Source organism: Rattus rattus, chromosome X (genome assembly GCF_011064425.1).
Source record: "Rattus rattus isolate New Zealand chromosome X, Rrattus_CSIRO_v1, whole genome shotgun sequence".
Taxonomy (NCBI): domain Eukaryota; kingdom Metazoa; phylum Chordata; class Mammalia; order Rodentia; family Muridae; genus Rattus; species Rattus rattus.
In genome coordinates, this window is record NC_046172.1 from 12885154 (window position 1) to 12903640 (window position 18487).

The window sequence follows — 18487 nt, forward strand, 5'->3', positions numbered from 1 at the left end:
TTCAGTTTTATGTACTTAGGGTGGGTCTTTTAAAAAAATCTCTGGAAGACATATCACTTTCGTGTTATCAAGGTCCAGAGGAATTTTATTTGATTTCACAGATTATACTATTACAGAACTCTCAATGCAATTAAAAAACCCCAGAAGATAATTTCCAAAGCACCACTGTCTAATAGAATGTAAACCATGTGCCAAATTTGGATTATCCATATTAAAATGTAAAAAATAGGTGGATGTTTTCCAGTAACAAATTATTTAATCAGTATGATCAATGTTATTTATTCAGAAAGTTGGAAAAATTGTTTTTTACCAATAGGTTACAGAGAACTTACACTAAAAAAATGAGAAATCATGTATGATATTAAAATATTACCATGCCTTAGGTAGAATAGTTGTGAGGACCCAATCTTGTATTTATATAGAACTACATGCAAAGACTTTCATTTGCCAAAATAGTACATAAAAAACTAAGCAGGGAATAGTCAACTCTTGGCGCTTAAGAAACAAAAACATAACCTAAGATACTCTTAAATATAGCCAGGAAAAATATCAGGCCGATACCTCTCAAATGTTGTGTATTATTTGGTGGCAAAATATGTTATGCTATATTTTTATTAAAATGTGTTTTTACAGGAAACGACAAAAAAAAAACTAAATTTAATAATTAAAAAAAATCAACAAAACCTGAAGACTAAGGATGTAGGTTGATGTCATTATGCAAGTAAAGGGAGACAAGGTAAAAAGAGGCCTGTCATTGGACGAGAAGGAAGGGAGGCCGGAACAGAAGTTTTATAAGGAAGGGAGAAACATAGAGAGATGGGAGAAGGGAGCAGAAGCTGGGAGAACATGGCAACAGATTCTTCTCTGTGCATAGAAACAGGTTGTTATGATTTTATTTTTAAGGGATGGGTAGATATAGGATTTTGTGCTGTCTAGATGGGCAAATTACATCTAATTAATTGGATCAGAGGTTATTTATTGTGTGGCGTGTACTTTCCTGTGGTGACTTAATGAGTCCACAGCAAGAGAGCCTTGTGATAGGTGGTCTCTGTATAAAACTGGCGTGACAGCAACACTAAGTTTCACAGTAAGCATTTGAAGTCACAGGGACAGAACTTAGAAGTAATAGTCATTACGTTTTAGTTTCTTACAGTTCCTGATCTTTTTCCTCCTGGAATTCATGCCTACCTTCTCATCCTTTGGAACAAGTTTCTGCATGTCCGCTTGGCCAAATTCACATCCAGATGGTAAGCTACGACAAGGGAAAATAGTGGAACAAAAAAATCAAAAAGCAAACAGAAGTAAGTAAACAGTTTACTTATATTCTGCAAGGTCTCTGACTTGCTTGGGGAATACCTCTTAGGGCACTTAAGTTATCCTAAATGCAATAAAAAACAACTTTCATTCTTGAACTAGCAACAAAAAAGGATATTTGCATTGTGCTAACACAACCATCTCTGAAAAATCAAAGTAAACATTCATAAGATGTTATAACTTGTCAGTTAAATCCATAGGCTAGAAAGTAGGAAGGACAAAATACTGTAACTTTTAAATCCAACTCACCCACCCTGTTCAAACTTTGTCTGTTAGAAAAACCAAGAGAGATATTAAAGAAATGGCATTCTCTTACCTGTTGAAATTTTATAAAAGAGAGGGTGCTTTCCCACACAGAGAACAGTTCAACCTGGCTTAGCTTGCTCAGAACCTCAAACCCAACTAGGCCCCTAGTTTTACTGAGATAGAGCAATTTCACTCTGCAACAAAAAGGATAAGTAATTTTACATTTGAGACAGTCTCCACACAATTGTATATTTAAAATACTATATTTTTAAAAATATTTTAGAAAGACTTATGATGCATTTTTTCCCTGTTTGGTATGGTATCATCTGCCTATAATCCCAGCACTTTTGTAGGCAAGAGATAATAAGTTTGAGCAATGTATGGGCTACATTATATTGTAGCTGGTAGAAAATGCACTCTTGCCCAAAAGCAGAAAATAATGTTTTTGAACTATTGTTCTATTTTTTGTAATAAATTACTGAGACATAAACGAGGTAAAAAATAATAAACACACACACATACATGCATACATACACACACACACACACACACACACACACACACACACACACACACACACACACACACAGGCAGGCTATTTAATTTCTTTTTACCCACGTGTATGGGTGCCCTGGGCTGTCATGAACTAAATAACAACTATTTCATGTGCTACCAACCTTATTTTTTGAGAGTTTTTGGCTAGACCACAAGCTCCAGAAATGCGCATATCTATTTTTACAGTGCTGGGATTATAAACATATGCAAAGTTGCCAGGCATTTATATGGAATTTCTCAGGATTGAAACTCAGGCCCTTGCTGGGCAAGGTGGCGCATGCCTTTAATCTCAGCACTTGGGAGGCAGAGGCAGGCAGATCTCTGAGTTTGAGGCTCAGATCTATATAGAAAAACCCTACCTGAAAACAAAAAAGAAGGGGAAAAAAAAGAAAAAAGAAAACACAGGCTCTCAGATTTACACAGCATGTATTTTGCACCTGAGAAATTTTCTTTATGAATAAGGAAGACCACTGCTTGCAGACATAGCATTTAATACATTTTCTTCTTGTTGCTGTCTGTTAACTAGTAATTCAAATATTTTGTGGTAAAATTTCGTCATCCTATTGTTGGACTGTATAGAGATTAGATTAGGAAGTAGTAATGGTTTTTGAGAAGGCTTAGGCTTTAGAGAAGCCCAGTAACCTGAGGTTGAGATATTTAGAACCTACATAAAAGCGAAAAAGAATGAACTTCATAAAGTTGTCCTCTGGTCTTGGCATGAGCAGCATGGTATGCTAAAAACCCATCTTGACATCAGGCCCACACAAGAGTAAACAAAAAAATTAAATAAATGTAGTAAGATGAGTCTCATATTTGCTATTAAAACATAGTGTTAAGATGCAATGGCCACCCAATTAATTTCTGCCTGTAAACAGTCAACATTTATTAAAGATAGTAATGAAAAATATTAATGTTTTTCTTAAAGTTCTATTCATAATAATTATATGGCTACACAACAGCTAATAAGAAGGCTTTACTGAAACCATAGCACCAAGATTATTCTTACCTGTCCAACTCTGCAAGTGTGAACAAACATCATGATGTAGGCATGGGCAGCAGTGAGAGCATGCAACAGAGGCGTGGCCTGAGCTGAGAGGGTAGCATCAGCAACATTGCCTGCACATGCCAATTCTCTCAGTAACACCGAGCCCCCAGGGGATTCAATGGGCCGATGTAAAGGCTCCAAGGAGGAAAGGATCAAGTCTAACTGAAGGAGACCTTCTTGAAGAACTTTGGGTTCATGTGACAGGGTCTGAAACAAGAATTATGAATGTGTCTCTACGTAAAGAAACACATACACTATGTTCTTAACATTTACAGCGAAAGTGAGTATTACTTGAACTCTCCGAAATTTCAGCCAGTCATGTCTCTCAATTTAGAAATGGGAGTACCAAAACATGAAAGTCAGAAACAATATATTTCACTACCTTTGTATAATAGCATATTATGTTTAAACTTGATGAGCCAATCATACTTAAAGCATGTAAATGTCAAACAGGACTGTCTGTTGTACTGCTGTATGAGAGGTTAGTTTCGAATTTTGCTTAGAAAGGAGCAATGTTAGGCAAAGTTCCAAATCTTGAAAATGAGCCACATTACAATGTTGTTTTCCATTTATTTCTAAGGAGTAAATTGATATTTGAATAAAGCAAGTATTGTAGACGGAGGCTGAGAAGGTATATGAAACTCAACCTCCTATGATGTTGTATAAATTAAACAGATGTATCTATATCTAGCAGTACAAATGGTGCAGAGGGAAATAAAGGAGAAAGCAAGTATTATAAAAGCTACCAAGGCTAGTCAAACTATCAAGTACTTTCAGAGCTATAAAGCTGTCTTCTTTCCAAAACAAGAGCGGTGATTCTGAGATTGGCATCAGGAAGGCAAATTATTTTAATAGACAAACCCAAATATTACATTTCTTTTCAAGTTAGGGAAGAAAAATCTGGCAATTAAAGATTACCACTTGTTATGCAAAGCTAGAAATTATTTGCCTTCCTATGGCTTGAAATAAATCTATCCCTCCTCACAGAGCATCTTAGAGGTGGGGTAGTTAGATCAGTCCTTTCCCCTTGTTCTCTTATGAAAGCACTTTACACCTGCAAAGAGTGAAACAAAATAAAACATTAAATTGCAGTTTCTAGAAATTATTTATCACTGCACAAAACAGCCAACAGAGGAGCTTTATTGTAATTACTATCAAAATTCCCCAATCTTTCTTTTGCTGAGTTGGAGGCAGATATAAAATTTCCCTCATAATTCGTTTACAACTTTCCAAAGAACCCCCAAAAACCAAAATAATCCTGGGGTGCAAGAACACAACTGAATCTGGAGTTCTCATACTTCCTGGTTTCCAACCTTATAGTTAATAGTAATCAATATTGTGGTACTGAACAATGAATGGAAAAGAATAGAGCTGAGGAAGAAATGTCACATTTTATAGTTAAATTGTCTTTGAAAAGAGTGAATAGGGGATGGTTTAATAATAGTACAGTCTTTTCAATGAATGATATTGGGGGAAATGTAATATAAACACATGAAATAAAGTGGAACCTCTTGGGTCTCTAAATACTCCAAATGTGTCAAGAACTAAGGATTAGAAACTTCTAATACCTAGATTAAAGTATAGGAATAAAACTGTCTGAAATTTCTTGGATCAACACCAAAAGCACGGAAAACAAAAACGACAATAACAAAAGACAAAATGGGCCTGGTCAGCATCAAAACATTTAGTATGTCAAAGGTACTGTCAACCAAATAAACAGGCAACCGACAAAATGAGGATATTTGCAAGTGATGTATCTGAAAAAGAGGCTGATATTCAATATATACATTCCACAATCAACAGCAAAACACCTTAATTCAATTAAATATAGGACACGAATATACATTTAGCAAAAGATGCACATATAGACAATAACAAAAGTTTACAAAGCAAGAAATGCTATGCTCAACACCACCAATTATTTGAAAAATGCAAATCAAAATGAAAACGAAATACTATTTTATATTCAGGAATGGCAATTATTTAAAAAAAAACCCAAAGATTTGGCATGGAAATGGAAAAATTACAATCCTTATTATGTGCAGCTACTAGGAATGGAAAATCATCTTGGAAAAGTTTGAAGGTTTCACGCAAACACACATACAAAAATAAAATTATTTGATTGAGCTATTTCACTTCAAAATATACATCCAAAAGGCAAATCTTGGAAGCGCTATTTATACACTTAAGTTTACAACAGTACTCATCAGGGGCAAAAATAGAAGCAACTTAAATGCCCAGTAACAGAGGAATGGACAAAATGGAATGTGTATTTCGTAAAATATCATTTAGCTTTAAAAAGAAAATTAATAAAACTGATAACACTTGATGCCACCATAACACTCTTAAATACTATACAATGCTATTACATAAGGTACCTTTAAATTGAGAAAGTAGAATAATTGCTAAAGGCATTAGGGGAGAACAAGTAACTTGCAAAAAAAAAAATCAAAGGTGTTACGGAAATAAACTTTGTTTTGGCAAATTTTAAGCAACAAATTACAATCAATTCATGACTAATAAAGCTTGGGAAAAAGAATCAAACACTGCAAAATGAATGAGCATACTAAAACCAAAAACACTACCGTAACAAAGCATGAAGAAAGCTAGAAAGCTTTTCGGGAAATACTTTACACTCAAATGAATTCAAATGGCAAAACTACACGCAAATGCAGAAACAAAAATTAATTTTACTATGGAAAATAGTATAAAATATATTAAGTGGAACAGACACAAATTTATCAATTTTTAACTATAGGTAAGGGAGAACACAATGAAAATACATACAGAGATGTAAAATATTTGGCTAGATGTTTCTTACCAATATGGATTTGCAGACACCTGCAACAGCCTGACAGGCAGCAGATGTGGGAAAGTCAATGGGCAGATTGGGAAGACCCAAAATGGTAACCAAAGGTAAGAGTCCTTTCTGATTTACAAATTCTTGGCAGTGGTCATCTGTTGTATTGTTGCTCAGAATAGATTCCACAAATTTCATCTAGGTAATAAAAAGGTTGTTTTTCTTAAACAAGTTAGAAGATAAAAGTTGGAAGTAAAAGGTTGGTATGGAATCAGGATAGGGACAGCAAATTAAGAAATCAGTATTTTCTGTAGTATCACAACTTCAACTAACAGGGAGAATACAAACTCATATCATCCAGAAAATAAGGAATTACAACTTCTTGATCCACCTTTTCAGCACTCCAGAAGTCAATTGGAAAGCAAAGAGATGCTAAATGACCTGCGCTCAGTGCAACACTCTGAATTTGTGGCAGAAACAGGTCTAATGTCTTAATTGTCTCATGTACTCCATTTGTTGTGACTATTCACACAAGTCCTTATAATATAAATAAAATGAACTCTAGGAATAATCAAGATTTGAACTAAAACAAAATAAAACTTTAAGGGATAGAAACGTATAGTCAGAAGAAAAATGATCTGGGCAAGTCTAAGTACTTAATGTAATAGTCTATAATAAATGCTAAGTGAAAACTTAAATTCTGAGAAAATTTTAGTGCTCTTCATATTTTCCTAATGAGATAGGAAACTAAAAGGCCCATGTACACACAGAGTGCGGGGGAGGCGGGCGGGTGATAAAATGATTAAAACATTAAATGATTATCCTCTGTCAGCCTCACATAATTTGCCTGAAAAGTACACATCTTTAGCTGTAATGACTCTTACCACATTAAGGATGTAATCCATGAGGGGGATAGGTATACGTTCCTCTGTACCAACAACCCTGTCAAAGAAAAAGAGTCAGTTATACAGAAATTCATACAACCAGGGAAAAGGAACAAAGTGAAGTCCTTTTACTAAGTTATACTCCCAGAGCCTTTAGTATATGAACCTTAAGACTAAGACATGAAGAAAAAGAGAGCTGAAATCAAAAATGAAGGAAGACTTCAGAGTATAAAATAAAAATCCAGGCCACAAGAAATATAGCAATTATTATACTTATAACAAATGATACATCCTATCTAAGAGAAGTTACTGTTAGAGGAATTCAACAATATTCTAAATAAATTGAATTAAAAGACCAAACATTTACAGGAAAGGACCAAGCAAAGAAGTAAACAAACATAAAACATAGCTATAATTTTAAGTTAGATTTAGAGCTTAGAAAGAAGTGGAAGTTTGGATTTATTTGCAAATCTTTACTATTGGTGTAGTAGGATATGCTTTTAATCCTAATACTCAAAAGGCAGCGGCAGGGGCAGAGGCAGGAGGAGCTTTCTGACTTAAAGGCAAGGCTGGTCTACAAAGTGGGTACCAGAAAAATAGGGGCTGTTATACAATGAAACCCTGCCTCAAAAAACCAAGAATGTTTGAGACTGACCAATCCTTAAGAACAAAACTAAAGTCAATTTCCAAGGCCTCCTTTTCCTATTAATTAGTACTTGCAGGATGACAGTTCCCGAATTAGACAACAATTTATCAAGTTTTTTTTTTTTTTTTTTTTTTGGTAGCTTTTTCAAACACTTCAACCCTGGTTGCTAATGAGAAAGTTACAGATTTAGAAAAGTTATCTTTAAATTGAATTGCCTTTTGCAAGAAAATGAGAGGGGGAAACAACCTAACATAGTGTACTGACATGAAAACAAAATACAACTCAAAGACAGAAAACTTAAGTAGGAAATAGAACATCTGATGATGCTATGTGTATCCTTGGATCTGAGTAAGAGGTGGCAGAGGAGGAACAGAAAGTGGTGTTGAGAAAACAGTACTGGTTGTTGAAGGAAAAGACCCAAAGATAAAATGCTAATAGTAAGACAAAATATTAATAAAAATTTGCCAACCATGAAAACATTTGGCAGAAAAAGGGAGAACAGAGATGTTTGAAGAACAGCCATGGCTAAGGTTTAGGGTTAAGGATTTTATAAAGACCCTCAATGAAAACGTTTTAAAAGGGCTGGTGAGATGGCACAACAGCCAAACAGTGAGCTATTTTTCTGGCTGCATGGGGAAAGAAAGAAATCTTTTTGTTTTGGTTGATCTTTATTGTAATTCCACCTCATTTTCCTTACTTCGTAATTTATTAAAAATCACAGAAGAGACTGAAGGTTGGTAGTAATGGAAATGACCCTTTGTACTCTCTAGGCTTGAGCAGAATGGCTTGTCTGGCAGCTTACACTGCTTAATAGTAGAAAGTACTGTTCAAATCAAGTGGACTTGATTGGAGCCTTCTGGGCAGAGTACAAAGCAGGGTGGCAGTGCTAGCCTTGTGAGAAACTTCAAATGGCCACATTACCGTCAGAAATTAGATATTGAGATCACTATGAAATCTGGGAGGCTATTTTAGTTAATCCTTATATTTTAGGTCTCTTTGGGTTTCTGAACTACCCTTTCTTGTCACAAAGGCACAAGAAATAATAGTAAATTAGTATAGCCCATTCCCCATAATATATCAGGCAATGTGTTGGGTGGTTTTCAATATCACCTTAAGTATTCATACCACTCTGAGAAGTATTAAGACCTTCCAAAGAGAGGAAATCTTTTAAAACAGGACTGAAAAGATTTCAGAGAAAGAACATTTCCTTGACCATAATGCACAACTGCAGTGTTCCATCACTTGACCAATTAATTATCCTTCTCAACTCAGCCTCACCACCTTGGAAAGAACCTAAAGATCTACCTCTATAACTACAAGTAAATAAAATTCAATTCAATAAAATTCTTGCCTCTTTGTAAATGCCAAATATGTGATATAGTGCAGAGCATAGGTAATACAAGGAAATGAAACACAGATGGTCCTTTCATTGCTAAAAGGAAGCTGTAGAAAAGGGGGGGAAGGCAAACCAACAGAATTTATAACACAACTCCAGGAACATACTCATTCAAATATCTATTTTTGTTCTTTCCTACATCTTTTAGCCATTTGAAAACACTAAAAAATGATCAGTTATCTCCATAAGAACTCTATCTACAAGTTTAACATTTGAAGCAGTCACATCCCTGAGCAACAAAAATCTGTAGTCTGTAAATGAGTCATAACTGTCAAATTTTCCTCTGCTCAAGTCAGACTTTCTTGGCTTTTGGAGAGACTACCTTTGGCACAGAAGCTGGATCAATGTCTGTATCTCTATACTCACATTTGCTATAGATTTGCATAAACCAGACTTATGCATATAATTTAAAAGTTCCTTGATGTTAAGTCATGGACCTACAGTTTAAAAATGACTACTGCTCTAAAAGTTGCAACAGCTTGGCAATATCAAGCCACATTCCTCCACATCCCAGCCCATCATTAAAAAATGAGGAACTGACAGGCACTCACTGGGATTATTACGGAACACAGGACTTGGTTGAAAAAGCAAGTCTAGCCCCTCCTACCCAGTTTAGGGAGAGGGCAACATTAAACTATGATGTCTATTAGTATCCACCTAAGTCATATGGTAGAATGCCCCACTACACCCTGAAAAGCAGCAAGAATCAGGAAGTCCCTTTGGAGGGATTGAAAGGCTTGTTTCAGAATAACTTAAGAGTGGTTAGATGTACCAATACACACTCAGTACTTAGAAGGCTGAAGAGGGAAGACTAAGTTTGAGGACAGTGTATAAGGAATTCAAAGCTACTCTTACATGCATAGCAAGACCATAGTTTCTGAATGTAAACTAGAAACCTAGAGTCTAGACTTACAGTGCCTAAGGGTTATTATTCTACATTTCCAACAAAAACTATTATTGCAGTGTCATCCATAAGCCATTATTACTTTAAAAAGAAACAAGGTACTATCTTAGCCTCAGCAAAACAAAAACCCAAGTACATCAACAAGAAAACTAAATAAATGCAACCATAGTTGTACAACAGACTGAGTAATAGTCTATTGAGATGTGTTAACATGGATGAATCCCCAAAACATAGTGACTAAAACCAAAAGCAGAAACCATACATTAGGTGCACATTTGTTTTATCATTCTACTTATAAGGTATTCTAGAATATGCAAAATTATTTCATACTCAATAGAAGTGAGATCACTGGCGCAATTTTGGGATGGATAAAACAGAAAATAAAAACTACGGTATACTTTGTGAAATATTTGAACATATATAAATTGCATTTGGATATGTACCTATGGCATTGGAAGATGGATAGAGGCAAAGAAATAGGAATTTGTGGATCCACTTAAGAAAAAGGTGACAGGCACTTATCTAAAACTCTTTGGTAATTCTATTAAAGACAGAGATAGGCACAATTAAACAGCAATTTATACAGATTAATTAATAAAGAAAAGAATCAGCATATGGGAGAATATAAGCTTGTGTTCCCAGTTAGAAGATGATCTGGAATGGGGAACAAATGTAGATAGGGATATAAAATATCTCAAGTAAGGAATACAGTGTGAAGAAATGAATGCTTTCCAGAAAATGTTAATTTATGCGAAGAGCAGCTTGAATTCACAGTACATTAGATCTAAAATAATCATAAGACATCTATCCAAGTAAAGAGGTTATATGCAGATCATACAATTTGACTTCCAATCCCCACCACCAACAATCAACAAATCTCTTTTCATTTGTAGACAGGAAAAACAACTCAACCCTGCAGGTTTACTGGCAATCAGGGTAGGTTGGGAAGAAATACTATAATAAACTTATTTATACAGCATTGAGGAGAAAAGTTGTAATTTCTTTCAGAATGTCTCCCTCTTTAAGAAACACGGATTTAATATAGATTGAAGATAGTACTAAAAGATTACGTTTTCTGTGTCAGGGAAATGGACAGTAAGTAGTAACTCCCCTCCAAAATTACTGACACCACCAAGTTCACTGCTCGAGTTCCAATTAAGTCTTTTTACTTCTATTATTCCTGGCTTTATACTCTACCAGACTATGTTCCTACCTCCGATGTCCCAGTTTAGTACACCAGATCAAAACTATTCATAGTCACAACTAAAACATTTGTGCATTTTTCAAAAGAATTTACATATCAGTTATTATTTATTACATGTATGAATGTATGTCTAGAAACATTGTTCCAATTCGGACATAAAACACTGTTTCTTTTGTGCTTGAATCAAACATCAGAGGGGGAAAGTATATTTACTTGGAATACTGGATGGATTCTGATTTAGTATCCTGAACTAAAATTTTAAGAAAAACCAGTTTACTACACCAGAGCACTATGATACTACAGAGGAAGGAACAATGGATGAAAAGACATAAAAGGCCAGAAAGAACTTTAAAATGATCTCATGTGTGTTTTGTTTTGGTTTTTTTTTTTTTTTTTTTTTTTTTTTTTTTTTTTTTTTTTTTTTTTTTTTTTTTTACTTTTTATAGACTGAAATGACATAGGAGATAGGGTATTTACAGTTGCTTTGCTTGAGTAAGACTTGGGAGTTCCATCCTGCTGATCACAAAAAAGACCCTGAAAAACCCTAGTCCCTCCAGCCAGTAATTCTCTATGTAGCCCTGGCTGGCCTCCAAACTCACAAAGATTGGCCTCTACCTCTCAAATGATAGGATTTGAGCCACTGGCACCATTGGGGTTATAAGTAATGATATTGTGATACTAAATTTTCTACACTACACCATAAGGTAGGAATTTGACCTATGGCACCTTACTGCTGATTGAGCTCGGTTTCATTCTGCTGGGCAGAATTAAAACTCTACATAGCCTGTACTTCTTTATACTCATCTTCACTAGAAGAAGCCTCTTCTATGCCCAGCATGATTAGACTGGAGGAGCACTAGTAGTACCATCTGCTTTCTGAATAGATGGCTTCTGACAAATGTATTTTGGATCTCTTCCAAGATTACAGATTTCTTCAAGTAACTAAAAGAGAGGAAACGATTACTTATACATAATCAAGGAATAACTAACATTTTGTGAGGGTTTTCTATGAGTAATATATACACCACTGCTGAAACATAGGCATTAAAACCAGCTTTAAAAGCAAGGGAACATAATTAAGTTGTATAAAAAAGTTAAAAATCACTCAAAGTCACATCCCTGACCTAATTTACCACACACCAGTAACATACATTGATTCCAATAATCCATTGGTGATTGAGGAAAATGAATGGAGGAAGGGGAAAACTTTAAAAAAAAAAAGGCTAGCTAGGATGCTCATATAAATAGAAGCTGAGCCTTTGTGTATTTGTTAATCTCATAAGAAAGCAATAAAGGCAGGTTTACAAAACCTAAGCAAAGGAACTGTATTAATTCAGAAAATGTTTTTCAGTATAAAAACCCTGGAATCAACATAAAGTCCTTTCTCATATAACGTTATCTAATGATTTGAAAAGTAGTACTCCAAAAAAGCAAAGCTTAGAAATTAGGCAAATATCCTTCGTAAATAGGGTAAGACACTTTCTAAAAGATCAAAGTCATAACCATTATCAATCCCTACCTTGATGATGGCAGTTGTTGCATCTGTTTTGAGGGTGGGCTGATGTCTCATGAGCTCGTCAACAGCACTCCCCAGGTTGAATGCAGTATCCCCTTAAGGCAAAAAAATAAAAAAAAAAACCAAAAAAACAAAAAACAAAAAACCAAAAAAAAAAAAAAAAAAAACAAAACCTAAAAATTAGACTAAGCCCCAAATTCTTTGTGCCAATTTAAGATGGAAAGAAGAAACTGAACTGCTTCTTGTGACTTTCTACCACCACAAATTCTTGAATGAATTCACATTAAGTCTCAATACACCAAATCCTTGTAGAGGAAAGAGATCATTCTAGCAAATTCCATGCCAAAGTCTAAGCTAGTCTTATAGAGAGAGGAGTAGAAAAGAAGGAAGAAATCCTTAGAATGTCTCCATGAAGCATAATCAGGACTAGAATGCTGCAGTGGTGAATGGAAATACAATGAAATGTGCATGAGAGATATGGGTTGAAGGCTGTTGTGTTGTCCCCTCATAATATTGCCCAGGCTGAATTCAAATGGCCAAACTCAGCCTAAGTAAAAAACAACACTTTTGCAAACTACAGTATTTCTTTCTTGTGACTCACCAATCTACACTCAAAATACACGGAGAAGAAAATCTACTTATTTGTAACTGCTTTAGGGAAGACAATGAGAAATCTGTTCACAACATCACACTAATTTCTTACTTTTGTAGACTAGATGGTAGACTTAAAAGATAAACTACTGGTCCCTATACCTGTTTCTTACCAACATCAGGACAGTGAACTATTCAGAAGCATGGAAATACTATGAAGAAAGAGGCTAAGCATGAAGTATTCCTTCCTACCTGTAATAATAGAATACATGGTGATAATTCCCGTTAAGCTGAACATACCTAGCCGGAGAGAAAGCGATGTGCAGTCAAAGGAAAGAAACTTTCCTTGCTAAAACCAAATCTCTGTTATAAAATGAATAAGTAGCAACTCACCAGGGGATCAGAACTTCTCCTCCCTCCATGGCTGGGAGGTAATCAGGGAGACAGAAGAACTTTGAAGAGACGTTCAAATGGTTGACATTGTACAAAAGACTGAAGACCTCGGGCATTCAAGCAAGTGCACTGAATACATTTGGGAGGAACCAGGACTTCCCAGCAGGAACCTACAACTCAAAGGTCAGATACATATGAAAATATAGCTGAGAACCTAGGAATAGAAAAAGGAACCAAATGGATTCAATGATACATACAAGAGGTAATTTTTTTCCCCCACAATTAACTTCTTTCAAACTTGCTTCTAAAACATGTGGCACATATTATCTGAGGAAAAAGAGAATAGTTGAGTGGTAGAAGGAACTCACATCTTTGATAAGCAGTGCATGAAGCATGACATCTGTCAGTCCATTGTCCTGGAGTGAGGACAGCAGTGACGGCTCTTGAAATACAAACACAGTCACCACTTCAGTAGCTTTAAAAAAAAAAAAAGGTCAAAACAAATAAGGAAAACTGAGACTCTTCATAGGTATTAAAAGCAAATAAAAACTTAAAACATGTGCTTATTATGAAAACAATTTTCCAGCAGAATACCAATAGTTCAATAAATATGAAGAATTTTATTATATATGTGATCATTTCTTTTTATTTATTCTTCTCTCACACATCACATCTCCCTCCCTAAACTCCTTTCAATCCCTTTCCCACATCCCTTCTACCCTAGATCCACTCCTCCTCTATTTCCCTTCAGAAAAAAGCAAGCCTCTCAGGGATATCAACCAACACTAACAAGCCTTTTTTTTTTTTTAAATAAAAACTGTGCTTTTTACCATGCTACTAACCTATTCATAACATTCAGAAAACATTGTCTTTTTTAAGGTTCCCAAAGACACTGACAGATCAGAGCATATAATATGTCTAGGCATGGCCTTAAAGGAAGTTACTGCACCCTGGGAGTCTTATCCAGGCAGAAGGATTAATACAGACATAATAGTCAGCTAAACAACATCTACCTAAATAGCAAAATGGACAATGGCTTGCTCAATGCCTCAGGTACCAGGAACTCATAACCTTTAAGTGGCATAACATCCTCATAAAATGTGACTTCTGCTCTTTACTCCCCTTTCTGACTACAAATGAAAAATTTTTATAGCAATAGATCTAAAGACCTAAACAGACCATCACCCTTTTGATGTGGAGCAATCCACGGTGTACTAAAATCTGGATTAGTGAAAACAATGGTATGCACTGAAAATTAGGATCTTCACCTGCCTAGATGACTGTATGCCTCAAGGAAAGTCTAACCTCAAATACGTTCTTAATATGATGTGCTTGGAGGTATGTTAACTGGAAGTTTCACTTCATGAAAACAGGGATCTGCTTAGTCACACCCAAAAATAGTTCTTCCAAAAATAAAGTTAGTTTATAGTAACAAGACGTTTGATATTTCTTAATCCACCTTACTCTAGAAATACTGAAGGAGAGGTATCCCTGTAAGATAAAGGATGGTAGCAAAGCCCTTTCTTCAGCAATTACTGTGAAATATTTTTACTTTGGGTATCCTGATTACACATCATTTGAATCATGACCTGCAAAAAGGATTCTACTAATAAATTGCTACTCTTTGTAGATTCCTTTTGATTCATGTAGTCTGTGACCTTTACTTGTTTGACAATATTTTGTTAAGAAATTATTCTAGGTTCTGGGAATATAGCTCAGTTGGTAGAATACCTAGCGTGCATCTTTAAAGTTAAGAACCAACCTGAACACATAAATAAGTTCTCAACTTTTTATGAACATAAGGATATTGACCCTTCCATAACTTTTGTTGCGTTTCAAAAGTAGAAACTTACATCATGGTTTGGGGAGTAGCAGAAGATTATCAACCCAGTACAACTGTAGCTTTCATGATGTACAACCAAGAATGTACAAAATATTAATTTTACTCATTAAAACACTAGAGTCCCATCAGCTCTGTTTCCTGATGATAGCCACTGCATACACTGCTATTCCATAATCACTACTCATATCTACTTTCTTTTACTTGACAAAATCTACATAATACAGCAGAATGCAAACCTCAGTAAATGCTTATAGAATTTTGTCTGACTAATTATTAATCTCTTCAAGTTAAACAGGCTACTAATCATGATGACACTGGTATTAGACAGGCTAGAGACAATAATTTAATGCGTTTATAAGGCAGGAGAGGAAAGCTTAAGCCAGAGAGACTAATGAAGATACAATAAACATAAATGTGAAGATCAAGGCAAGTTGCTGGTGGCACATGACATTAATTCCAGGACTCAAGAGGCAGAGAAAGACAGGTATCTTGATTTTAGGGCCAACCTGGTCTACAGAGTAAGTTTGAGGATAGCCAAGGCTACAAACAAAAACCCTGTCATAAAAAGTGGCTCAGTGTCACAAATGGCTCAGCAGTTAAAAGCACTGACTGCCCATCTAGAAGACCTGAGTTCAATTCCCAGCAACCAGAGATAGTGGCTCACAACCATCTCTAATGGGGTCTAATGCCCTCTTCTGGTGTGTCTAAAGACAGTGACAGTACACTCACATAGATGAAATAAATAAATCTTAAACAGAAAGACCAACTCAAAAGTGAAGCCCAACAACCTACAGTTGGGCACAGGATAAGACATGTCAAATTCTTTATATGGTGAGTTTCAGTGGTTACTTCAGGTCACAGTGACCTTGCCATTCATGAATCTTGTTACTCCCAAATAACTAAAAGCATATGCAATGTCCTCTGTTAAGCCTACTTCAACTGTATTCTTGTCTGTCTGTCTGATACAAATTTTTCCAGTTGGAACTCTTAGGAACTACCTTAGGCTGTTTTACCTTTGTCACAACTCCAACTCCTTTACAAGAACCGATAGGTATTCATATTAACATTTAGTAACTGGAATATCGAAGATCCAACTACTACTGTTTCGTGAAGTTTCACTAAAAAAGGAATCATTGGGTCCTATTGCCATCTAGGGAGTAAATGCAAACATGTTTTGGTTCATTAACAAGGCCTTAACTCATTGAGGCTTCTCAGATCATGTTCTGGTTTCTGCCACAAACCAGAAGCCCTTAATAATTAACAAAATAATAAGTTTCTGTGATGGCTGGTTGTCAAACATTAATTAACCTCTATGTTGGCTTAAGGTAGTTTGTACCTCAAAGAGACCTTTTACTGCATATGGGTAAACAAAAGGTAAACATTTCAGTAAATAACAAACAAGCCCAAACAGTAAATTATATTACTAAATGTTCCAAATGATCAAACATCCATATTGACTTTTCCTGGCCATCACACACTATTGTAACTAGGGAGCCACACAATTGCTACAATTACACTGAGTTGACTTAGTTTGGACTTTCTGAAACTCATTTATAAGAACACTAGACTAGAATTATAAAACCATATTTGAATTTATTCAATGAGCTAGTCTTAGATGCTTCCTGTTTCCCAAAAGGTTTCTCATCAGTACTGAATGGGCTAAATTGAAGTTCATCTAGTCTCTGTAATCTTTTTCTAAAGGACAAGCTTGGTAGCACAGGAATGAAATCCTAGCTTCTCAGGGGATGGAGACAAGAGAATTTAAAGTTAAAATCCAGCTTGGGTGTGAATGAATTCAAGACTAATCTGGGTAATATATTGAGATCTCATTATATTAAGGAAAAAGATGACTGAAGGCCCATCTCAGTGGTAGTACACACTTGCCTAGCATGTGCTATCCCATAAACCCTACATCTCCACCACTCTAACCCATTCCCCTTCAAAGAACCAACCAACCAAATAACTACCACCTATGCATATGCTTCATTCTAACTTTTGTGATGCTGGAGTAGGAAATGGGATGTACAAGGAAGTCAAGTATTCTAGCATTAAGCAACCTCCCTCAGTTTTTAAGAAGTTTTAAAGCTCTACACACACATACGCAGAGAAAGAGAGACAGACAGAAAGACGGTGGAGGGGGGCTTTAAAGCTTTTTTTTTTTTTTTTTTTTTGAAGCCGAATTCCTTACCCAACTCTGCCTTCCCAGTCCTGCCTGAGTTTGTCATAGTTGTTTAGGACACTGATTTAATCCTGAGCCAGCCAGCCAGAGCCAGCCAGTCAGAAAGAGGCTGGCACTGAACTCAGAGAACTGCCTGTCTTTTATCTCGAAGTAGTAAGTATGTGTCAGAACATTCAACCTAGACCAAACTTCAATTCTACTCACCTAGGAGGAAGAGTGATGGGCCATAGTATTCTGCATTGCTGATGATGTGTTTCAGAGAGGTAGGTAAAGAACCATCCATCACTAAAAGAAATATGTGCAAAGACTATATGATCAATCTGGGAGAGGTATGAAGATCAAGGGTGATGGGTAGCAAAATGTTACACTGTAGCATTAATACATGTAAACCTGTATTGATACAGTCTAGGACCCCTGTTTGATAATCCCCCTTACTTAATTTTATTCATGCAGTAATTGTTAATAAATAGTGAGTCAAAATAAGAACAGACATGGGAAAAGACATGGAGAGTTTGAGAAGTGTTAGTAAGATAGAAGAGATCAGAGTCCAAAGCTGGGAGAAGTAGGAAAGGCAGCTTGTATAAGTGATCCTCATGTCTAAGAAACATATTAAGTTAAAAAAAAAAGCTATCAGTTTACTAAGTATGCATTAGGAAAGTATATTGAATCAAAATACCATGTCGAATGCCATCTGAAAAAGCAGGGTCTTGAATGGCCTTCTTGAGGAAATTCAACATGGACTTGAGAAGTGCTGCTCGTTGTGGAATACACTGAACTCCTGGCATGATAGAAAGGAAAGATTATCATATTGTGTTCACCATTAAATCACAATGAATAGGCACACAAGGCATGTACTAAGAGACCCATTTATAAACACTAAAGAAAAAAAACAGCAGACATTTAAAGTGAGATCTCTGGACAATAGAATATTCTGAAAGCTGAAATTAAATCACCAAAGATAGCATAAGGCC

The 18487-nt window shown here is 35.6% G+C and overlaps 1 protein-coding gene across 1 annotated transcript in view; it reads right to left on the reverse strand.

The window, feature by feature from the left end:
- The window catches only part of Huwe1 (HECT, UBA and WWE domain containing E3 ubiquitin protein ligase 1), a 128440-nt gene that overhangs the window by 54834 nt on the left and 55119 nt on the right, over positions 1–18487 (reverse strand). The window contains 13 exon segments of the mRNA XM_032889688.1: positions 1185–1270; positions 1641–1724; positions 3093–3367; positions 5982–6158; positions 6845–6902; positions 11726–11822; positions 11825–11936; positions 12514–12605; positions 13491–13619; positions 13622–13664; positions 13863–13969; positions 17721–17801; positions 18193–18294. Of these exon segments, the coding sequence (XP_032745579.1) occupies positions 1185–1270; positions 1641–1724; positions 3093–3367; positions 5982–6158; positions 6845–6902; positions 11726–11822; positions 11825–11936; positions 12514–12605; positions 13491–13619; positions 13622–13664; positions 13863–13969; positions 17721–17801; positions 18193–18294 (1443 nt within the window).